This window comes from Ambystoma mexicanum, chromosome 1q (assembly GCF_040938575.1).
Source record: "Ambystoma mexicanum isolate Mex_15411 chromosome 1q, UKY_AmexF1_1, whole genome shotgun sequence".
NCBI lineage: Eukaryota > Metazoa > Chordata > Amphibia > Caudata > Ambystomatidae > Ambystoma > Ambystoma mexicanum.
Genome location: NC_090922.1, coordinates 1,393,717,362 through 1,393,742,326, shown reverse-complemented (window position 1 = coordinate 1,393,742,326; position 24,965 = coordinate 1,393,717,362). Strand labels below are relative to the sequence as shown.

Genomic DNA, 24,965 nt, shown 5'->3' with positions numbered 1-24,965 from the left:
TTTCAAGGACTCAGTGAGGGAGGAAAACAATGTATTTCTGTACTGTTTGGCATTCCTGTCTGGGCTGATCTTTCAACATGCAAGCTGTGGCCTCGTACTGTGTATGAGCTTTTCAGAATATAATATGTTTTGCAAAGCAGTTTTACAGAAAGGAAAAAAGCAAATGGCGGATGTTACACAAGATGGACGCCCTATGGTTATACTGACGATTCTGTGTTTGCGTTGTTGGTCATACGATGCTATTGGAATTCGGCAAACATAACATACCTTATATTCCTGGCTAGGGCCATTTCTGGACTTACATGATGGTCCTGGCAGGTGGGTTTACCAGGCAAAGGACGTTGTAGTGTTAGACCTAGCAGGTGAGTGGACCAGGTGGAAGATATTAAAGTACTGTGTTGTGGTTAAAGACTGTGGAGACTGTTGAAAAAAAGAGATGTTATGGCCACTACATTATTTTTTTAATCATTGTGGAATCATCCTTACAAACTAGTTCTATTGCCGATAAGGAACTGTGAAAGTGCTCTTGGTTCTGAAGAAGAAGTTGTGTTGAACTTTTTGCTACCAGTGGAGTGGTTTTTCTGTTGGAACTGCTGGGAAGTCCCATTAAGAGACTTGCTGGAGCAAGAATAACACTGTTTTACAGAACTGTGTTATAAAACTGAACTTTCCCATTTTGAGCTGTGGATACAGTTCATTACCCCGGTCATTACCCCGGTCACAAGGAGAAACAGTTATTAAGTATATGTTTGATATAACTGTGGTTTTGTTATATTGCCATACATTTTCTTCATATGTTTGTTGTATGTTTGTTGTATGTGTTATGTGAAGGTTAGATTCCTTTTGTTAGAGTGTTTATTTTAGTTATTTTGATAGGCAGGCACATTTTCTTTAGTGTAGTGATAGTGAGGCGTCTATTAATTCCTTTTAAGTTAATAAAATGGCATCTTATGGAAAACCTTTACAAAATTTTCCGCCTCACATTTCTGACCCCTCACATCGCCATTACAATGACTTTTGAAATTCTACCCATTGGTTAAATAATTTCACCGTTGGGACTCTGCAACCTATTGCAACATTACTCAGTGCACTGTGAGAAACCTAGGGGAATTCTCCCATGTAGACTCAGAGAATCTTCTATTCAGGTGGCCAGGGAAGGGCCATCACCTTTGAATCCGAACCCTGGGGGTGAACGAGTGAGGGAGGATTACCTGGGTAGGGGACCCGGTGTTATGATGATGGAAATACCCCAGGTGAGACACTGTATCCCAAAAGGATAATAGGCACGATGGAAGAGGACCCTGAAGCCTTTATGGGGTATGCAGGCCCCATTGTCCCTGATACAAGAGAGAGGCGGGAATACTAGGTTAGACCAAAAGCAGGTAGGCAGGTTGGTCAGAGGAAAAACAATAGGACTTTATTTATTTATTTGTTTATTTTTAGCATTTATAGGAGCGCACCAAGTCCAAGGGCAACATAGCGCTGGTTACAGTCAGAAGGGGGAACGGTGGGACGGACACAGGGGGAGAGCTTAGTTGAAGACTTTAAACCTAACACCTATTTATCTACCCACCTTTCAGACCCAAGGAGAGGTCGTCAAGATCCGTACCTTTATGACAGGGGTTCAGTGTGAAAAACCTGAGGGTATTTCACTGCCCCCTTCTAGGGAACTCCTTATTCAGGGAATTAGGGGAGAACCATCACTGCTAGATACCGGCCCTGGTGGTGGTGTGAGAAACCTGAGGGTATTCTCCCGAGTAGACCTCGAGTTTCCCTTATTCAGGTGGCCAGGGAAGGAATGGCGCTCTCAGATCCCAGCCCTGGGGGTGGATGAGCAAGGGAGGATCACCTGGGTAGGGGAGGCCGAGGTTGTGCTTGGGGGAAAACCCCAGGTGAGCTGCGGTATTCCATGGGGAAGAGGACAAAGTCCTTGAGGTCTTTATAGGCTGTCCCAACTTAACCTCCTTCCCACACAAGGAATCTCCCTTACCCAAATCCAGAAACCCCGTCCGCATCTGGTAAATCCAATAGGAACTCACACCCTGCTGAACTAGGAAACTACATCTCCCAGAATCCCTGTCTTCCTGTTGTGTATCCGAATTCTCCCAGTCATTTTTCTCCACGTTCCACTGATTATTATTTCCCAAATTCCCAATCTACTTTGACAAAACACCACTGTCCCCATAATCCCCCCTATTCGTTTCACAAACTCTACCAACCCGCCCTTTCCAACATAAATACTTTCTTACACCATGTAAGACAACAGACGTTTACCTGACATGTCCCGACACCATGGTCAGGTAGAGTCAGGCAATTGACAATAACTACGCACACCTGGTGGCCCTTTCTCTTCCCCACAGGGATAAAAGGTAGAGCACGAGAGCACACTTTGAGCAAGTTAGACCGTACAATGAGGCAGCTGCTCCACGACGGCAGTTCAAGTGGAGGAGAAAGGTGGTGAGAACCGAAAGGACGACAAGGAGGGAAGTGCCCTTGTCCTTTTCGACCCAGACCCATGAAGTTTCAGAGAAAGGAATCACAAGGCCGGGAACAACAGCCAGTGTGTTGTACAACAGCGATCAATGGTGCACATTACCCTCCTACACATTCCCCCCTATTCATTTCACAAACCCTACCACACCCCCCCATTTCTAACACAAATACTTTCTTACACCATGAAAGACAACTGACTTTCCCAAGAGGCGTTTACCTGAAATGCCCCGACACCAGGGTCAAGCAGAGTCAGGCAGGAGAACCCGGCTATAACATCCTGACTTATTATTTGTGAACACTTCTTTCTTTTCTTGTGAAAATTATCCCACACTCTTTTGTAACTTAGCGATAAGGATTGGCAATCATTTCTTTTTTTAGTATAGGCCCTTTTATTTGACAAGACACCACTATGACTTCCTTATGGTCGGAGCTTGCTCCCATTTTAGATTTAGGTTTAGATTAGGCTTTTTTCTGACCCATTTATATAGTTTAATAAACACCCTTGAACTGTGACCACTTGTGTCTGTCTTTACTGTTGCCACCATGAGTTCCTTACAGTGGGCAGGTGAAGAAGAATTACCTAGATAAGGATTCTCAGGGGATTAGAGGAAGAGTGCCTCGGGTAGAGACGCTGCATTCCCCCCTTACCTATTTTCCATCTAGCCCCTCTTCCTTAGTCACGAGATATTCATACACACATTCCGTCTCCTCCTCCCCAAATACTGAGATGAAAAAGAACAAAGAAAGATGAATGAAGATTTCCCATAGGAATAGCAGATCATGTTTTCTATGGCAACCCACCATATTGTTACACTACTGTTGCCAGACAGAATCAAGCACACCACCTCAATCACGTACACCTGCAACCAATTGGCACTATCCAGGGTATAAAAGGAGTGGCTGTGTTCAGAACAGAGACCTGCTGTTGGGAAGGCAAGTGGGAGCCTGCGAGGCTATTTCCTGCAGGGGATCCATGTCTTGCTACGCAGAGACACACGGGAGGAAAGGCTGGATGCAAGGAAGGACGACTTCTGCAAAGCTGCAATAGCATGGCAAGCTGAGAAGTGTACATTGTCCCTCATTGAGGCCTCAGAAGGGATGCCTGTTCCCCTTCCTGGGAAGGACAGACTTGGGGAGGATTCCAGAGACTTGAAAGGTGAACCGAGAAGCATAGTAAAACCACAGCCGGTGAGTTCTCAAAAGGAAAGAAGACAAAAGCCTGGCTGTGTGTTTGTAACTGTTGCAAGAGCAAGTTGAAAGAGACATAACAAACGTACTTGAAGATGTATGGCAAATGTTACAAAAAGCAATCTTGTGAAACAAAGTAACCGAGTGGTCCGGCAAGAGAAAGATGCCCAGGCTTCATGAAATGTTTGTTGAACGGTGAACTGTTACAAATGCAAGGTGACGTTATTTTGAAGGAACTACCCATACCAGAAAGCATTGAGGCAAAGTGTAATTTGCTAAGATATGAAAGTAGTCATGTTGAGATCATTTTGAAACCCCTCGCACATTCGAACATTTTTGATGGGAAGGCTGTGAGTGAATGGTCTGAGCCCGACCAAGGGAGACCTTTAAGAAATTGGGAACTATGGAATTGTAAACCGTGAGAAAAGTGTTAGCAAAAGGTCCAAGCCTGACTGAGAGAGACCTAGTGGGTCATTACGACCCTGGCGGTAGGGGGTTAACGGAGCCGGTAGAGCTGCCAGCCCCGTTAACCCCCTACCACCTCATTACAATGTCTCCTCGTGGGACCCGCTAAGGATGCCTGGTTTCACCAGGCGTTCTTAGCGGGTCCCGCGAGCAGACCAGGATGCAAACAATGGGCCCGTCATTAACGGGCCCATCGTTTGCATCCTCCCCAAATGGTAATGGGGATGTACAGGGTCTGGGTTCCTGGAATGGGGAAATACCGGGCCCTCCAAGGTCGGAATGGCCTGGTATTTTCCCATTCCAGGAACCCGGACCTGGTACCCGGAATGGGGTAGCCATGCTGCAAATAGCGGCATGGCTACCTCCAGGGTCGTAATGACCCCCTAGTGTGTGAAATTTGTAACACTGGAAGTTTTGTGAACTGAGAAATCCTGAAGAAATTGGTTTTAATTGAACCTTTGGAGGAGGTTTACTTTGTTGGAAAAGCCCAAGGCATCCTGCGAATGAGAGACTTGGATAAGCAAGAGACCTTTCGTGGACCTCCTTGGCCTGTGTTCTGAGCTGCATACTCATACCACGAACGCCAGAGAGGGTTCTAGAGTCTGAGTGTGCTCCTTTTTCCCATGCTAGAAACGAGGGGAAGGGAGTTAGTCTGCTCAGCCATTTTGACATATTATTTCGGACAATGTTTTCTATTACATATACATTTTCCCATACACTCATTTATGGTAGTAGTTTAAGGGCAGGCAATATGTTTCTTTAGTATAGGCCATTTTATTTTGAAGGACATTACTAGGACTGTTATATTTATTATTTGATGGTCGAGCTTGCTCCCATCTTTAGATATTAGGCTAGATAGGTGTTTTCCCAACCCTTGATGTGTAATAAACACCCTTGAACAGTGGTCGAAGTGTACGAAAAGAAGTAGTGGAACTATGTTCCCTGCTGGCCTGCACCCACTCCCCACAAACCCCATCATCACGTCCCCTCCCACACACAATACACACCACCAAACACTTGTACCTGCTGTTTAAGGCAACGTTCAGTGCAGTGCACTGAAAGGGCAAGTTTCAACTTCTTCCTACACTTTTATTTTAAAACGAAACCATTCTGGAAAGGTTTCTTTTTAAAATAAAAGTATAGGAGCTCTAAAAGGTAATTTAAAAAAGTAGAGGTGCACCGCTCCCGACCGCTCCCGCTCACTTCGACCACTGCCCTTGAATTGCATCTCTTGTGTCTGTATTCACTTGTGATACCATGCCTCCCTTACAGTCAGGAGTGAGAGATAACTTAATAAAAAAGGAATCACCTCAGTGCTATAAAATCTGGGCCAGGAGATTCCCCTCTTTACTCTGTCAGTCATCCTATAAGTATTACACCCATAAAGATTATCTTCAACCTCACCCATCTCCCCTTGCCCATTTCTAACAAATAAGGAGACGAGTAAGAGGCAACTAAGATCAGTACAGATTACCCATAAGAATAAAATGGGGAAAGTAAGTGCAACCTACCCTAGAAATAACTTAACTTGCCCGACTAATAGAGCCAGGCAGGGTCAGGCAGGTAATAGTGACCATTTACACCTGACTCCACTTTACACTATAAAAGGCGTGCACCCTAATTCACAGAACAGTGCAGAGTGTATTTTTGCAATGCCAAGTGACTTTGCACTTTGCACTCACTTTGCACTTCAAAAGAAACTTAGCACTGTGCCAAGAATTCCATGAATCAGGTGCACTATGTCTGCAAAATAAATGTCAAGTTCACTCAGCGTCTTTACTGTGTTGTCCATGAGCAGTCCCCATAGCTACAATCACCATCAAATGCCCGGCCACAACTTCTTTCCATTGTAGATTTCAGAGATGTTTTCTTGGTAACCTCCACAGTGTTAATAAAGGCTTACAGAAGTGGGTGTGTATGTGAATGTCTGACATGTTCGTTCACACTCATCAGGCCTCTAGAACAATGTTTGACCTCCTCAATCCTGCCAGTGAAGCCCCCTTGCGAGCTCACCGACACAGGTGTGAACTGCTATTCATAAGGAAGGGGGTATGGATGCGGATGAGGGGAGCTTAATAGGTCTGGTACATAGTCAAAAGAACAGAGAAATGTGGATTGCAGGGATGGGATCTTCAAAGGGGAGTCTGGAGACACTGGATCTGGGGTGGCCATGTGGCCTATGGTCCCTGTGGTGCTAAAGAACCCTTTGAGTGTACATGGTATTTGGCACCTTCACTGTTCCCATCCACCCAGCCCCCTAGCGAGCGCACGGCCACAGGTGCGAACTGCCATTGATACTGGAGGTGGGATGGATTCGGATGAGGGGAGCGTAATAGGTCTGGTACATAGTCAAAAGAACAGAGATATGTAGATTGCAGGCATAGGCTCTTTAAAGGGGAGTCTGGAGACACAGGGTCTGGGGTGGCCATGTGGGCAATGGTCCCTGTGCAAAAGAACCCTTTGAGGTCTATATGGTATTCGTCACCTTGAGCATTCCTATCCACTCAGCCCCCTTGTGAGCGCACGGTCACAGGTGCGAACTGCCATTGATATCGGAGGGAGGATGGATGAGGGGAGCGTAATAGGCCTGGTACATAGTCAAAGGACACAGAGATGTATAGATTGAAGGGACAGGGTCATCAAAGGCGAGACTGGAGACACGGAGTATGGTGTGGCTATGCAGCCTTTGGTCCCCGTGCGAAAGAACTCTGAGGTGTACATGGTATTCGGTGCCTTCAGCATTTCCATCCACCAAGCCCCCTTGTGAGCCCATGGCCATGGGTGCCAACTGCCATTGATACCGGAGGGTGGATGGATGTGGATGAGGCGGGCACCATCAGCCAGCAAACTTGTTAAAGCACACCGATCTTTCAGGATCCTTTTAAATGTTTGGATGTGTTGTGGACTTACAAAACATTTCTAACTACTTTTCATATTAACTCATTTTAAAAAAAATCTAGTTTGGTAAAGTGGATGGCAATGACAAACTGCAAATTGTACTGCTGCGGTCGAGGTACTGTCTTTATAAATCCCTGTATTTTGTCCGCAGTAACTGGGGAATTTCTCAAGAATGTCTCGAATCGCACAGGAAGGTATTAATTGTCGAACACAGAAGTTGAGTCTTTCAGGAATTCACCATGTAAACGCATACTAGGCCACAAGCCTGTACCACCTGTCTAAGAGATAAAGAAATAGTTTACTTGAATGAACCCAATAATTCCATTTATTTTGTTTGCACTAACTTCTAAAATGGATGGCATTGTAATGTGTTAAAAAGTACCTTTTCGTGCCAAGTACTTTTGATTTCAAGTAGGGATCAATTAGAAAAGTGAATGCCCATTCCAGCAAAAACAGTTTGGGTGATAGGGAAATATTGTTTTTAACTTCTAAGTGAAAGAAACGTAATTGTTCAGACGTTAATTCTAATGATGAATACTTTAGTTTGATATTAGAAAGAGAAATGTATTCAATTTAAAGAAAATATCTTTCATCAGTGATCCATCAAAGTTATAATGATGTAGGAGAACAACATAAAATGTTAGCCGTCTCAGTTGTCAAACATACAACATATATAGAGTAAACGTAACTCGCTATTTGGATTATGAGGGAGATCTGTAACTCAAAGTTCGTGCAAAAGGACCATCATCATTCGCAGCGCGGATCTTGTAAGGCAGGCTGCCCTGAAGTCAGGCAGCTCAGTAATGCATAGCAGTGGTGTGTCTTCTTCGGCAATGCAGGCCAAGCAGCCAGAGTTTTCTCTGCAACAGCAGTTCTGCAACATAGTTGGCATAACCTCACACCGATGGCAGGTACACCAGGTGGAAACGTCTTATAAGTGGCTGGGTTCAGGCTCTGGTGATTGATCGTCACAGGTTTCATCTGATTCCCCATCGTCTCGACTTCTTTCTCTTTGAAGGATTTCTTCTTCTGAATATTCAGGCTTGTACAGGTAGAGAAAAATAAAAATGTTTCTGTTTGTATGCAGTAATGAAATTAGGTTTTTCATTAAAATTCAATGTTAAAGAAAGTCAAGAGAAGAAACAGCTATGTTACAAAAACCCATTGTGCAAAGACAAGATTAATAGGCAAAAACATTGAAGGTTCGCAAGGACACATATAACGAGCATGGCATGTTAAAGTACAATTTAAATATGGTTTGGTAAAGACACTTGTCCATAATATAAGTAATGTTTAAATAAAACGCGACTACTGAGTTGATACAATTTAGGCAGTGTAAGTAGATGTTCTCAGTGCGTCATACTTGGAAGATAGTTGAGCAGGGCAGAAACAAGTCAAGGAGGCTCGAAATGAAATACACTGACATCATAAAGGGTTTCTTTATACTTGTCGAGGAAAGAGGAGACACATCAATAGATTTCACACAGAGGACGTTGACATGAGATGTGCATTGGCGTTGTGATTAGGGGCGTGAGCGTCTAGTGATGTCAGCTTTATGGGCGGGTGATCTGAATTACTGCCATGAAGGCACTTGAACTTAGGGCGATGGATCCGCGGATAAGATTAGTACAAGATGGCGGTACCCAACACATCGTTCTCGCATGTGTAAAAGTGAGAAAAATAAAGGTAAGATATATTGGATTTTTTTTTAAGATTGATCGATTAATGCTCAAAAATACATGCCCGATCGATTGGGCCAATAAACATTCTGAACAAAATACCCCTTTAAAACCTTTCACATCCTCTGTGCTGCCGTTCGCTTCAACCTCTCTTTGAATCAACCTCACCAGCTCTTCTTAAAATGTTTCTCTTCCTTCTCCTTCCACCTGATGTTGTACCCAACCACTTTCTTGGCACTTAAACAATCACCTCTCCTCCTTCAGTTACTTTTTCCAAGCCTTCCTCCTCTGCCACCTCAATTGCCTCCAGCCTCTGTCCTCCCCAATTGCTGCTCCTCCCTCGCAACCTTCAAACTCCCACATAGCAACTTGTCAGATCTAGACTCCAAAACTCCCTTCTACTGATGTCCTGGGGACTTGCCCTTATACAGGATTGGGGTTGAATAGCTTCACACATAGTGAGTAGAGAATGTATATGTCATGTCTGGACCTCTGTGACTGTGATGCTCTGCAGTCCCAACTCTTTGGAGGACATATTCGAATAGGTCAGCTGCCATCTTGGATTTCTTTCTAGAATGTTCTCTCTAGAGGATGGCCTGGAGCCTCTCCTCCCTCTTCCTGCCTGAGACTGGTACCCCCACCTCTTGGAGGTAGTAGCTTCATTTTGGGACCTGGAGATTACTCTCTGATGTCCACATGACAATGATTTTGAGGTCACATCATCAGATTGAACCCAAAGCCTTCCATTGTGAATTTAGAGAACACAGAACTAAACAGGGAGAACACCAAAGGGTAAGGATTTCCCATCTGGGCTTCCTGTATCCATACAGGAACTCCTCATGCCAGTTGATTCAAATCAAGTATGCTATCATTCTCAACACTTGCAAAAACCATACACAATCTATTTGATTAAATGTTTCAATGGCAGTTGCTGTTTTTACATCATCTCACTGATTGCACAAAAATCCTTCAGAGTCTCAGAGACTTTTAAAGGTTTGTTTAGAACCTTTGTGGGACTTGGGGTCGTCCCTCTGTCTCTCATCTGTTAAATGTAAGAAGGCATGGTATCAAAGTAAGACAGACACAAGTGATCACAGTTCAAGCGTGTTTATTAAACTGTAAAGTGGGTGAGATAAACGCCAAATCTAAACCTAAATCTAAGATGGGAGCAAGCTACGACCATCAAATAATAAGAATACAGTCCTAGTGGAGTCTAGTCAAATAAAAAGAGCCTACACTAAGAAAACCTATTGCCAATCCTTACTGCTATGTTACAAAAAGTAGTGTGGGATAATGTTCACAAGAAAAGAAAGACGTGTTCACAAAAGGATAAGTCAGGATGTTACGGCTGGGGTCTCCCGCACGTTTTAAGCACAAGCCAAGGCAGGACTCTTGAGCACATCACACTCCTGTGCTTCTCTGGCACAAGCTCACAGTTCCTTTTCTCTATATCAGGACCTTCTGTACCCAAGTCTCTTCTCATGCAAAGTCTCTTGCTTTAGAGGCCTGATATGTCAAAACAACAAAACAAAGGTTCCTTTGGATAAGTTTCTCATTGGGTGATTACTCTTCACCCTTAGACCCCGGGCTCAGACCTTCCACAGCACTTGCCAACCTTAAACAAAGACTTCCGAAAGGGCGATCTCGTCTCGCTGGGTCACTTTGTTACCCTATGTCAAGGATGTATTTATTCACAATAATCATTTCACACATCGTTCCGTTCCGCCCGGTGAAAACGCCTGACTTGCAATTCCCTCAATCGGGTGTAAATGTCAGTTTCTCAATTCTATTGTCATAAAAATGTCTACAAAGTGTCAAGGACTTTCGATTGTTCAAGGGGGTTTTGCTTGAGCCGTTTATGAGCACCTTGACACCTCACGTCGGCCTACTCTAAGGCCTCTTGCTATCTGTAGTTTCTTTACCGCTTTTTGTTCAACACAGTCGCTTCATTCAGGAGAGGGGTATCAAGTGCATTCACAAAAGATCTCTGTCTCTCAATCTTCTTAATGTTACCACTGCAACCTTGAGTCTAATACAGACCAGGCCTACTATCAGGTTCGTCTGACTCACTGGCTGTGATGAACTCGTTTGCTTTTCTTTTGCCGCTGGAGTCAAGGACGGTACGACAATGGCAACCGCGTCTTCCCGCCCTGGCTATCAGTGCGGGACGTTTCCATGTCCCGCTGACGTCAGTCACAACACTCACCAGCTGCGATTGGCGCTCTTATATTTCTTTCATCGGAGGCTTTGCGCGTCTGGGTTGAAAATGGCAAGGGCAATTCCCTCCTTGACTCCTTTCAGGTCTCGCCGCCTTTCTCTTCCGTTTGAACTGCCGTCCTGGAATAGTGGTGCCCTTGTGCATTCTGCCTTGCTCAAAGTGTGCTCTTCTGTTCTGCCTTTTATCCCAGTTGGGAAGGGAAAGAGCACTCAGGTGTGTGTAGTTGTCGGCAATTGCCCGACTTTTGTGTTGGGACATGTCAGGTAAACAGCTCTGATGTTAGTCCATTGTCGCTCGAGAAAGTGTTTGTGTTGGAAAAGTTGGGGTAGAGTTTTTAAGTATCCCACAGGACAGGATGGGGAAAAGGTTTCATAATGAAGGGGAATACCTCGTCTCACACTTTGGTGTCCCACTTCCACTCCCCGAAGACCCCCCATCCACGTGATCCTCCCGCACTGGTCCACCACATGAAGTGGATCCATTAGTGATGGCCGTGTCCTGGACACCTGGATGACAGATCATCGGGGACTAGTAAGTGAGACACCTTCAGATTTCTCACATAAAGCACCTTCTCCCTCACCAAGGCATCCCTAACCTCCAGGTTAGTAGATAGAGAATATTAACTCTTACTCTCTGAAGTCCGCCTTGTACTAGCAGTGAAGACATAAAGGGCCGTCCCTCTGTCTCTCATCTGTTAAAGCACCTTCTCCCTAACCCAGGCATCCCTAACCCCCAGGTTAATAAATACAGAATATTGATTCCTACTCTCTAAAGTCTGCCTTTTACTAGCAGTGAAGACATAAAGGGCCGTCCTTCTGTCTCTCATCTGTTAAAGCACCTTCTCCCTAACCCAGGCGTCCCTAACCCCAGGTTAATACATACAGAATATTGACTTCTTCTCTCTAATGTCTGCCTTATACTAGCAGTGAAGACATAAAGGCAGAACTGCCTTCTCTAACTAAAGCTCCCTCAGCTTGTAGCTGTCCGTACTATATCTAAATGTTACTGTACTAATGGGATTCTTGTGACTTGTGCCTTACAGATACCATGTTGCATTTAATCATTCCTTTACCACGGTCATCTCTCCCGCCTACTCTTCCACTCTCCCTTTCTACTCTATCCACTTCTCCTTGCACCTCCCTCTAAACCTCTGCCCCTACCATATCTCTCACTCTTTCTATATCCTGCCTTCAACCTTGGATGTTATTCCTCCCTACTACCCACTACTACTCCCTCCTCTGTACTACTACTCCCTCCTTTGCACTAGTACTCACTCTTCCACACTAGTACTCCCTTCTCTGCTGTACTACTCCATCCTCCACACTACTATTCCCCCTCCAACTATTACAGCATCTGCACTACTACTCTCTTAGTTTACATTAATACTTCCGCCTCTACACTACTACATTCTCCTCCATACTATTACTCCTTCCTTTACACTGTGCAAACGCACTCCATTCATTCAGTACCATCCCCTTCATTATCACTCCTTACACTAATCTTCCTAACCGCAATCGCCACACAGCCATGCACCCTCCTCCTCCAATAATCCTCTCCGCAGCCTTCCTTCCTTCCTTCCTTCCTTCCTTCCTTCCTTCCTTCCTTCCTTCCTTCCTTCCTTCCTTCCTTCCTTCCTTCCTTCCTTCCTTCCTTCCTTCCTTCCTTCCTTCCCCTCAACAGCTTACTTCACCCAAATAACCCACCGTTCCTGTTGCTTTCTTCTAGTCTTCACTCCCTCCTGGGATTGGTCCTCCTTCACTGGCCACTCTGGCCCTGTCTTCCCCACCTGGGATGTGTGAGGAGAACAAAAGCTCATAAATATTGAGCTAAGCCCCACCTACTTTTTTAATACAGGTTCACTGTGGAATGGTTATGGCAACCTGGAAAGGCAAGTACACATGGTTGTGTTTCAGGGCCCTCTTGTGGGTGCCCATGAGGTATGTTCCATGGGAAAGGAAGGGTTGCATTCCCCCCAACTGTCCCTGGTGGCCTAGGGAATTTGTAGGTCCCTGTGTGTACTTTCTGGTGCTTCCCGGCCATAACGAGCGGCTCCTCTACCTGCCTCGTATGAACGTGATTTGTTGCTCGCTTTCTCTTTACTGCAGTTCACCAGAATGTCTGCTGGCTGTTTTCCAGGGTGCTGTGGCCTCTCTTTCTCTTCTCTGTAACACATTGGGCCTCATCACAAGTGTGCCGGTTCGGTAACAACAGTGCCGCTAAGCCTACCCGCACTGTTGTTACTTGACCGGCGCACTATAACTCTGCGGGCGGGTGCCTTCCCGCCCGCCAGGGTCAGCTCCGGTGGGCAGAACGGCACGCGTTCGCAGAGTTTCACGGAAGCACTGGCACCATTGCAAAATTACCAGCGCCTGACTTCCCAGCCACCGGGGTTTTTTTGCATCTGGCAGCAAGCCGCCATTATCACCGGCACGCTTACCGCCAGACTCAAAATGAGGCCCATTGTCCATAAAAATTGACATGCCACATACTATTTCGAATCTTTCATTCAGATTGGAAAACATTGTAATAATGTATATATTAATGCATATGTACTGTAACAAAGCTCAGGTAAAATCAGCGTTAAAAGGTGGGTTGTGTTGTGCATGTTTTTGTTACTTATAATCTTATGGTGTCGTTTTTGGGTTGGTAATTGTGAAGGAGAGAACTAACTTTACCTATGAATTGGTTGTGAAATAACACTTTAACTTTAAATTCATTATCCTTGCTCTCAAGGTGCCTTCTGCTGTCTTCGTTTTGCCAGAATTCCACTCTCGTTAAAACAGTATCGATCTTTCGAGCCTCCATGTTTAAAGGCAGGCATCAATCCACGTTCTAAATCATACATTTTGAAATCCCCAGACCACACAGAACCAATATTACCTAATCACCTGCAAGTAAAGAATATTCTCAGACACCTCACCTTTCTCCACCAACACTCCCTTTTTTCTCTTTTCTGTCTATCAAGATGCAGTGATTTAATGTTTGGCAAATTTAATGTGTTTTGGTGTTTTTCTTGGTATCCTACAGGCAAAGGATTATTGGTTCTGTCTGGGCAAAAGTGGTTCCAGCATCGCCGGCTGCTGACTCCAGGATTCCACTATGATGTCTTGAAGCCTTACGTAAAATTGATTGCTGATTCTACTAAAGTGATGCTGGTAGGACATATTTTCTGTTTTCTTTTCCCAACCCTTTATTTACATCAGTGGGATAGTTTATGTAGTTCTTACTATGGACTGAGCATTCACTTGGTAGTGGTCTTGATTGTTGAAAGAAGAACTACACAGGCCCACATAGATGGTCTACCATCTGAATATACAGCATTTGTGCAGCAGCCTAAAGCATATATTATGAGGCTTAGAAAGCGGGATATTCCATCATCTAGAAGGTCTTTACTAACATGAGTAGCAGATCTGACCTGAAGGGTTTCAAGAGTGGCAGCAAAAGCATATCTTATGAGGCTTAGAAAGCGGGATATTCCATCATCTAGAAGGTCTCTGCTAACATGAGTAGCAGATCTTACCTGAAGGGATTCAAGAGTGGCAGCAAAAGCATATCTTTTGAGGCTTAGAAAGCGGGATATTCCATCATCTAGAAGGTCTTTACTAACATGAGTAGCAGATCTGACCTGAAGGGATTCAAGAGCGGCAGCATCAGGAGCTCTCTGCAATCTAGATTGTAATTATCTCAGAATTTTCTCTAACATATTTCGGCGCAGAACACTGATGACCTAATGAAGAAGATCTAGGACATTAAATAGGATACTATCCTTGACTGAGCTATTGAGTGTAGCTCAAATGACTAAAATGCTGTATCATTTTCAGTGCCAAATTTTCATGAGCAGCGTTCAAGGGTTATTTGGAGGTTTTCAATGGTTGGTTTTGACTTTGCTAACATGTATTTATTTGGATCTATGTTGGTCTACTGACTCCCCCCCGGTACAATTCTCCCACCCGCTGAATCCCACCCACTAAATCTTTGCCATCCCTTCCACCTATTGTCCATCACAATACCTCTGTTCCATAAAGGGGGTTACAACCCGCATACCACAGTTGTCCACCCCGGAACCCTCTTCCACCTGCACCACATTCACTGAACCCCCTGCCTGACCCTATCCCATATGCCTATATGCACCCTATTCACATCTGCCTCACTGAATGGGGGGCGCCAACCTTTATGCAACTAACCCCCGGCTGCAGCATAAACCCTAGTATTCTCCTTAACTGTTCTGAAAATGCCCCTTCAAAGTTCAGTCCCCAATCCACTTCCTGATTATTCATGGTGCACACCAGACATAGAATGCAGACCACACTTTCTATGTCTCAGTGTTTGCAGCGGTGGATTTGACATGCCTGAAATCCAGTGACGTGTGTTCAGCTTAAAGGGACTCAGTGAATCCCTCTTCGACTGAAGTGAGTAAACCCATTTATTTAATGTTTGCTACTGCTTTATACACCTCTATTTTTGGCAGATAAGGCAACTAGAGTGCAGCATCACAAACTTGGCAAATGGGAAAATACATCATTAGAACTCAGATTAGCTTGTTTCAGAACCAATAGTGTAGCTGTTGAAGCACATCTTCCATCCAGTTACCTTTCTTAAAGTCTAATGTGGTTTAATTACAGTATTGGTGAAGTAAAAACGCTTGACAACACAACAATTGATTACTAGATAGAAGGGACTGTAGAAATTGGACCCCAAGAAGAACGTGGATACGTGGATACAAGGACTATAGGTGGGGACCCCTTTGGTAAGTATGGAGAACCTCGCCCTTATAAGTTCATGGTGGTCTAGTGGATTATTTCTGCTGCTGCACCTGCAGTTGGTATTGCTCTTATCGCCAGTGGCTCAACATGGGTGATCAAGTCTCTGTTGCACTGGAGCACTTTTCGTGCAGTTGATTCTTCTTGGCTTTCCTGACTTCCCTTCTGATTCAGTGGGCCTCAACATGAGTTGGGCGGTAGCCTTTAAATCCGGCGGTAACGGTATTAGCACCGCCAATACTGCTCCACCGGATCACGACTGCAATCCAGCCGGCGCTATTCCAGTCGTGCACTATTACAGCCAGCTGTAATAGCGCCGGCTGTAATAGCGCCGACAACCCAATGCGCTATCATAGACCTATAACAAGTACAGTATCGGCACTCCTAGCGCTGGAAAACCAGCATTAATAGCGCTGAAAATATCCCCGGCCAAATGCTGGAGGTAGAAGAACGCAGGTTACAGTAACAAAGCCACAGGTGCAGACAATGCACACAAGAGGCCTACAAAAGACCCACCCAACCCCACACACCCTTCCCAACACCATGTTGCCATTAAGAGCAGGGAGGTGAGAGTAATAAAGGCACAGGTGCAAACAATGCACACAGACCCACCCAGGCCCCAAACACCCTTCCCAACACCATATTCTCCTCCACCCTCCCATTACAGTTTTTTCCTCCCCACGCTCCTTCCAGCACTATCTGAAATGTCGTCAGGCCTAGTATGATAGTCGCTTGTTTTGTTCCTCCCCTCCCTTTCTGCACCGCTCTCCCTCACCTTTTTTTTTCTCCGGCTCTACCAGAAATGTCATCAGACCTAGTACGGTAGTCGCCTGTCTGTTTTCATTTCCTTCCCACTCTCCCCCTCCCTTCCTTTTCTATGGCATAGCTCTTGCACTATCTGAAATGTCGTCAGGCTGAGTATGAAAGTTAATTTCACATCCTTACTGTTCATGGCCTGTAAGAATGTCATTGTATTTTCTCTTGTTCCCTCCCTTGCCTTGAAGCGCTTTGAAACACATTGTGTATAGGCGCTATATAAATAAACTATCATATCATATCATATCATATCATGTTGCCATTTGGAGCCAGGAGGTGAGTGTAATAAAGGCACAGGTGCAAACAATGCACACAAGAGACCTACAAAAGACACACCCAGGCCCCACACACCCTTCCCAACACCATGTTGCCATTTGGAGCTGGGAGCCTTGACATGGACCTCTACATGCTGCGCCAGGAGCTACAGAGGCCTGACAATCAGCCCGGGGGGTGATGAGGAGCAGGAGACCTGCCACAGAAAGGCAGGCAGCCATCCCCAGGGTCAGGCTCGCACCCTGGTCCCTGACTGATGGTCAGTTGGTATCCGAGTACAGGCTGGGCAGGGCTACCATCACCCAGTTGCTGGACACAAGCCAAGGTGACATTGGAAGTAGGATTGCCATCAGCACCGCTGTGCCCCCACTCGTGAAGCTGGTGTCAGTCCTACAATACCTTGGGACAGGCAGCTCCCAGCAGACAGTTGCCATAATGCATGGCATGGCCCAGTCCACATTCAGTGCCGGTCCTGGGCCAGGTGCTGGATGCACTGTTGCGCCATGTGAACAAACACATTGCATTGCCCACCACTCAGGCACAGGTGAATGAACTGAAGGCATTGCCAAGTGCCGAACGTGATTGCAGCCCTAGACTGCACACATGTTGCACTGGTTGCACCCCAGGACCATGAGGCAGCCGACATGAATCGGAAGCATTTCCATTCATTGAACGTTCAGATGACCTGTAGCCCAGACCTGACCATCAGCCACTGCTGTGCTCGCAACCCTGGATCCACCCACGACTCCATGGTGCTGTGCAACAGCACACTGCCAACTTACATGGGGAGGCACAGAGCCCAACGCACATGGATAGTGGGTGAGTGCAAACCCTGCCTGAAATGCATGCCAAAGTACACATGTAGGGGGGCAGAGCCACTGGAAGCCTTGCATGCCAGGAGAAGCCAAAGCAAGCACCTTCACAGCACCAGTAACTTATACATGCGGCACAAAAGGACACCTGCACATGGCAACCACACCTGCACCCACAAAAGGGGATGGGCACACACTTCTCAAAACACTATAACACCATAACACATGGGACCACAACAACCAGAATGAACCTTTTCTGTGTTGCACTGCTGCTTTACACCCTGAAACACACCCAGAGCACCCCCGCAGGAATACAAAGTGAGAGGAATTTAATAACCATCCACAAAACCTCTGTAGATAATCAGGATCAAACCCGAACATGAACATCCCAGAGAGAGTGACCCATGAATGCACATTTATATGCATGTGGAACAAAACAAAACATCCACTGAGACAGCCACAACCAAATACAAATGAACACTGGCCCTGAACAGGTTACCATGACAGTAGACTCATCCTGACGGCATGGATGCACCCTGTGCCAATCAAACCCAGGGAGCGTTGCTTGTAGAAAGAGGGCTACAAGGGACATAGCGCACATTGCAGAGCAAATCCGTGGAACATGAATACACCATACTCAAAGGACAAGTGGTTACATGACAGTAATTGTCGAGCATGAGTGTCCCACACAATCCCACACACATAGGTCATCCTCCACTGGTGTGAGTCCAGTAATCCCACGTGCAGTCAAATGTAATCTGCCACAGGACAGCCCACTTAATCACACAGGGTGCATGTACGGGTCAGATGATGCATGTCCTCAAAGATGATGGATGTATACCAATCAGCCAATCACATTGCATGTCCCAGTTGCACACAAAGATGACCACAGTGCATAGTGTATTGATGCTTATTCCTTGCACACCCAGTGAAGCGACCTAGTCCTCATGTACACATTTCATCCCATGCAGGAGTTCAGGATACCCGTAGCTCGCCTGGCTGAGGACCCCTGAGCGGAATCCACAAACTCCGGCAGAGCATAACAATGCCCACAGTAGGACCTGCATATGTGTAGAAAGGACATTTGGTTTGTTGAAGGCACTGTTCCAGTGCATTGACCGTACTGGAGGGGCACAGATGTATGTGCCAGAAAAGGTTGGCAAAATTGTACTCACCTGTGCCATGCTGCACAACATCTGCTGCCATAGGAATGTGCCACTACCCCTTGAACTGACGGGCAACAGCCAGGGGATATTATTATTATTATTATTATTATTATTATTATTATTATTATTATTATTATTATTATTATTATTAAAATAATTTAGCATTTATATAGCGCTACAAACCCTCAGGTATCTGAGCGCTGCTTATTATTACCCACGGTGTGTGGTGCTCATTTATCGACCTCGGAAGGATGAAAGACTGAGTTTGGCCCTGCTGCGATTTGAACCTGCATCAGGAGGCTCTGCACGGATGTCAAAGCGAGCTCTCTACTCGATTGAGACCCTCTTTGCTGTGACCGTCCACCTGAGTGGTAGGACTTGTGCTGTATCCCCCCATGGGAGTGACGATGACCACGTGCCTGTTGCTGGGGTAAACACAGGGATGGGGTGAGGGAGGAGGGGGTTGGCCATACAGGTGTTGATTGAGAATTTGTTCTAAATTGGTGGATGGGCACATGTCACGAAGAACACTTGTAAAATAAATAACACTACTACACAATCATGAATATCGGAGCTTTCTGTCATGTTTGAACAGGCTTTAATTAAAGTTGAACTAACCCCCACCCCCCACCAACTCCCCAGCACACATACCTCCCTCCCCCACCAACTCCCCAGCACACACACCCTCCTCCCCCACCAACTCCCCAGCACACATACCTCTCTCCCCCCACCAACTTCCAAGCACACATCCCCCCCTCCCCCAACACAGTGCATATGAGTCCATGTGCCCAGCCCTGAGGTCAACAGTGCATTGTCCATCTAACATGGACGTTGTCGCTTTCCATGTGCTCCGCCTTCAGGTGAGCATCGTTGTAAATGCTGCAGTGACCGATGCCTGGGTGACCCCTGTAGGGAGCCCTCTGTGGGGGTTGTTGGGGTGGATGGGACGGATGCAGCCAACTGCAGCTGCTGCCGGAGGAGATTTGCCTCACGCATCTGTTCTGCATGCGCAGATTGCACCTCGCATAATTCACGTACTCGCTGGTCAAACCCTGTGAGTGCTGCAGTTTTTCCTCTACAACCTTACGTGTGCGGGCATTGTCACGGGCCATGGTTTTGGCAGCCCCCCTAATTGCATTGCTAATGGGCTTTATGTGGCGGTTGTGTTCACTGGCTATGCCCTCTATCCTCATCCGGCGTGCCTCCATCACATCCAGGCATGCCATGACTGCATTGGCCGGACCTGTTCCTGTGTCCCATGCAGGGCTGCTGTGCCTGGCAGGTCTACGTGGGGTAGTGGGGCTGCTGTACCTGGCAGGTCTACACGGGGTAGTGGGGCTGCTGTGACTGACTGGCAGTTCTCTGTGGTGTAGTGGGGCTGCTGTTGCTTGTGGTGCTGGGCTGTCGGGTGGGGCTGCTGTGGATGGAGGGGCTGGCAGCAGGTGACCCATATGAGGGTGTGTCCTCATCCGCCACTGGTGTGTGTGCACGGTGGAGGCGTGCACAGACATGCAGACTGTGGCTGGGACTCTCCACATGCTCAGGGATCCCTTTGGGTGTATCAATTTGCTGCACTGGACTGTGTATAGGCATTATGACTAGTACAGCATGCTGCTCTTCACAGGATGACACACCCTCCTCTGGGGTGGTTGCCCTCATGGCAACTTCAACATCCTGTGCGCCCCCAGTAGCTTGAGATGGGCTTGGTTTGGCAGCCCTCGTGGCTTGTGGGTGCTGAAGTGGTGAGCCCCTGGTGCGGTGGGGTGGGTCCTTCACCTTGGCATACACTGCCGGGTTCTTCACCCCCTGGTGGTGCGGGTGGAGACGCTTCTGGCCTGCCTCCTCGTCATCCACGTTGAACTCGGATGATGCCTGCGTGCCTGTAGGGGACATAGAGTATGGCATGAGTACAGGGCACCTCAAATTATTTTCCTGGATTTGTAGGCTTACAGCGGGTTGGGGGTTGTACAGGACAGTTTCAATGATGCTTGGGCCTGACCTGTTTAGTATTCACAATGTTGGTATTACTGGGGCATACTACGTGTGGGGGAACACAGTTTGGAATTGTTGGGATGGCCTTTTCATGCATGTGATGCAAATTCACAGCTGGCATGCCACAGTCAGCGAGGGGGGTAGGTACTACACATGCCCACCTGACGTTGCTGTGCCCCCGCCATGGATGTGTGTGCCAGGGTGCTTGCATGTGTCCATTGGTTGCCCTACTCACAACTCGGGATTCCTGGGGTTGCCTACGTGCACTGGTACAACGATGCTGCCGTGGGTGGCTGTGGTCAATCACACGCACTGCACCCACTCACAGTGTCTGGCTGTCGGACATTCACAGTGGGGATGGAGTGGTGGCCTATTTACAATGCAATTTGCAAGGGGAGGACGACTCACCTCCAGCCTCCTGGGTACCGGTGCCTGCCTCCCCTCCTCCCACTCCCTCAATGGATGCCATGTCAATGAGGGTGGTGCACTGATCCTCCTATGGGTCCAGCTCCGGTGGTGGAGGCCTTCCACCAGTCGCCATGGTCTCACTCCTGTGCTGTACCAGGAGACCCCGGACACGGACCTGCAGGTCGTTAAATCGCTTGCGCCGTCCTCTCCATCCCTGGGGACACGGTCCGGCCCAGTGACCTTCTGGCTGATGTTTGCCCAGATGTGGTTACGCGGCTGTGAGCCCGTCTTTTTTTGTTGGGGACCATAAAGTTCATCCTGGTGGGAAATGAGCTCCTCCACCAGTATTGTGAGTTCTGAATCTGATAACTTAGGTTTGCACACCCTGACCAGGGCAGACTTTTATGGAGGTTTGTATGAGTGGATGGCTCCGATTTTGGGTGGATTATGATATCCAAAATCTCCACTGCTTTGTTTCCCGTTCCGGCAGTGACACATTTCCTGAGGCGCTATTAGCACGCGCTAGTAGCACACGCTAATAGCACGAAACGCTGGCGGTAATGCAATGCTCGCTGAGTTTTCGGGTTTTCAGCTACTATTTCGCCAATCGCTATTTGCGTTAATGCCCGGGCCGCATGGTGGTATATGCGCACGGATATCGCCAAACTTGTGATGAGGCCCAGTGTCTGCATCTGAAAGGGAAAGAGAGCACTGGCGAGTATACACGCTTAGAGGCAAGGCTGGAGACATGGTTCTGCTCAGATACTGAATGGCACAAAAGGGGCATAGGGATTGAGAACCTCTTTGCTGTGACCGTCCACCTTAGTAGTAGGACTTATGCTGTATCCCACCTCTGGCTGAGAGGGGTACCCGCTGCCCTCTTTGACAAGGCCCAATTATTAGCCTCGTCATGCACCTACACCCTTTCTTCAGAGTCTTCCTCTTCTAGCCCCTCTCCCTGGAGTCTGTCTGACTGTGGATAACATGGCAGACATGTTAAGTTGGTTTGTTTTGTTCCAGATCTGTTTTCCACAATTAGTGTGATTGATTCTTGCTTCCAGCCTATATAAATGATTGGTTTCTCCTCTCCATTCGCTACCTGGGAAAATACTGCCCCTAATCCCATGGTTGAGACATCGGGTTGCAATATGAATTATTTTGTAAAATTTGGCATAATGACAACAGGACATCTTCATAACACCTCCTTCAAGTGTTAAAAGGCTCTCTGTGGTTGTTCATCCCAGAGAAGGATGCTAGGGTGGTCCTTTTTAAATCTCATCAGTCAGGGGGTGCTGATAAACGAGGTATGAACTGCTGGTAATATCCCACTAGACCCAAAAGGCTTGAATGTCCTCCTTCATGATTGGTCATGGTACCAACTGCATGGCCTGATGCTCTGCAGAAGAACTTTTCTATTTTCTACTTCGAATCCCAATTATTTTATGGTTGATTGGGCCAGATGACTTTTGGCTGGATTTTTGGTTAATTCAGTCTTCCTGAATTGTATGCGAACAGTAGACAGATATTTAAAGTGTTCTTCCCAGCTAGACATATATACAATAATGTTATCTAAATAGGATCCTGCAAACTTCTGGCAGGGCTACAGCTCCAGGGAGTCCAAAAGGTAGTACTTTGAAACTGTATCCTTTGGGTGCGGAGAAGGCTGTTTTGGGTTTGGCGTCATCGAGTGGCACTTGCTAATACACTTTGGTAAGATCCAATGTAGAAATATATTTAGTGAGGCCCAGCTTCAATACCAGCTCATCGATCTGAAGCATCGGGTATGCATTACATTGGGAGATTTCATTCAACTGTTGGAAGTTGGAAGTTTTTGCAAAACCCCCATCTTTGGTCATGCTTGGGTATCAGTTACTATATGTTTTTTTGATCACTCTTAAGCCGAGCATTTTTATTCTGCTCTTCATGTTCGATGATCTTCCTGGCTTCTGAAAATCTGTATCGCTTAAGGCAGATGACTCTTCCTGGGGATGTGATGATCTGGTGTACAATACCTTGTACTCGTCTAGGCTTTGCCAAACAGATAGCTGCATATCTGTTTACCTAGCTCACCAACTCCTGGTGCTCTTGGATGCTGAGCCTGGCAGGGATGGCAACCCCTCATACCTCTGTAGGTAATGGACACAGGCATGTGTTGTCATATAACACCAGGAGTTGGGGTTTGTTATTCTCCCTACATGCTTTAAGCTTATTGATGTGTTACAAGTGGGACCATTTTATTCGGTTGGCCTGCTGTACCTTGTACATTAGAGGGCGGACCTGTTCTGTGACCACACATTGGCCATGCCACCGGGCGAGTAGTTTGTTTTGTGTGGTTAGCAACAGGACCATTACTTGGTCTCCTTCTTCAAAAGTATGCAGTTGCACCATCTAATTGTAGGGCCTTCCCACACTTCTCTCAAAATGTCCAACACTTCTTGGATATTCCGTCCATACACTCAAATAGGGGAGTCCTGTAGCGGGTTGTTTTTTGTGTGTTTTTAGTACACATGGTACCTTCCACCAATGTAATCATAAAATCCAAACACTACAATAAAATTATTCCCAAAATCATCAATGCAAATATTTCTTAAACAGTCAACTCACTTATCAAAATTCCAACGGAAGACGGCACAGGGAAGGGGCAAGCAGAAAGAAAAAAAGAAGAGAAAACCCCTCAGTAAAATATGTTTTAGATGGGAGCCCAAACTGATGCCTTCTGCCTTCATTAACTTATTCCATAGTAAGACACTCTTCTTGACATATTGTACCCACCATGAGGTCAGCTCCAACTCTAGCCTAATAACACTGATTGGGACTGATTTTGCTATCCCTTAGGTGTATTTTGAAATTCATCTCTCTAGCGTGTCCCAAAATGTTCTAATTTTAAGATTCACTAGTTCAATCTGATATAAGACTATGGCTGTCACCTTTAATTTATAGATTTCGGTCAGAGGTTTCAAAGAGTACGCACACAACTTACTTTTTACCATCTTCATCAGGGATATACATGACCGCGTCTTATCCTCCATCCTAAATTTACATTTTCTGTCTTTTTTTTTCAGGCAATAAAAAACCCCAAATAACACAATTAATCGACTCTTGATATTTTTACATTGTTCAACTTCCACACAAGAGACTTACTTTTTCTTTGATTGATTTGATTGATTTTTCTTTGATTCAAACAGGTCCTGATATAAGATTTACTCAAGTTAATGACCAGTTGATCAGTTTGAAAGTAAATCTCAATACCACCTAGCAGTCGTTGGAGTCCCACCAGGGTGTAGTCCATTAAAATGATGTTGTCCACATAAGCAATGCAGTTGACCATCAAATTTGACCACTTGAGTGAATATCCCTAACAGGTCCCAGTCACCACCCACAAGTCTGCCAAGTATAAGTTGAACAACTTTGGAGCGAGGCCGCACCCCTGGTACACGCACCCCTGGTACAGGTCCTTCTCTAAACGAAAACTACATGACAGGTCACCCAGGGTGTTTAGTCGGACTTAAGCAGAGTTGCCGTAGTAAAGCATATGTGTCATGTGTAGCAGGCCTGAGTCTATCCCCGACCGTTTTAGTTTGTTCCATAGTAGTATTATGTTAACATTATCGAAAGCTACCAATAAGTCTATTGCTGCAACATATATTGACCAAACAAAGTTCCCTCCCATGACAGAGATGCAGGCCGATATAGCCAACCCACTCAGAAGCGTTCCCGCCCCTTTTCTAAAAACCCATTTGCAACATGTTAAATCTGTGGGTCTTATATGCCCAAAACGTAAGCTCATTCAATAGCAA

The 24,965-nt window shown here is 46.2% G+C and overlaps 1 protein-coding gene across 2 annotated transcripts in view; it reads left to right on the top strand.

Moving 5' to 3' along the window:
- LOC138548087 (cytochrome P450 4B1-like) overlaps window positions 1–24,965 on the top strand; it is an 880,410-nt gene that overhangs the window by 243,277 nt on the left and 612,168 nt on the right. For both annotated transcript variants that reach the window (XM_069642254.1, XM_069642255.1), the window contains exon 4: window positions 13,969–14,096. In XM_069642254.1, the coding sequence (XP_069498355.1) occupies window positions 13,969–14,096 (128 nt within the window). The remainder of the gene's footprint in view (window positions 1–13,968; window positions 14,097–24,965) is intronic.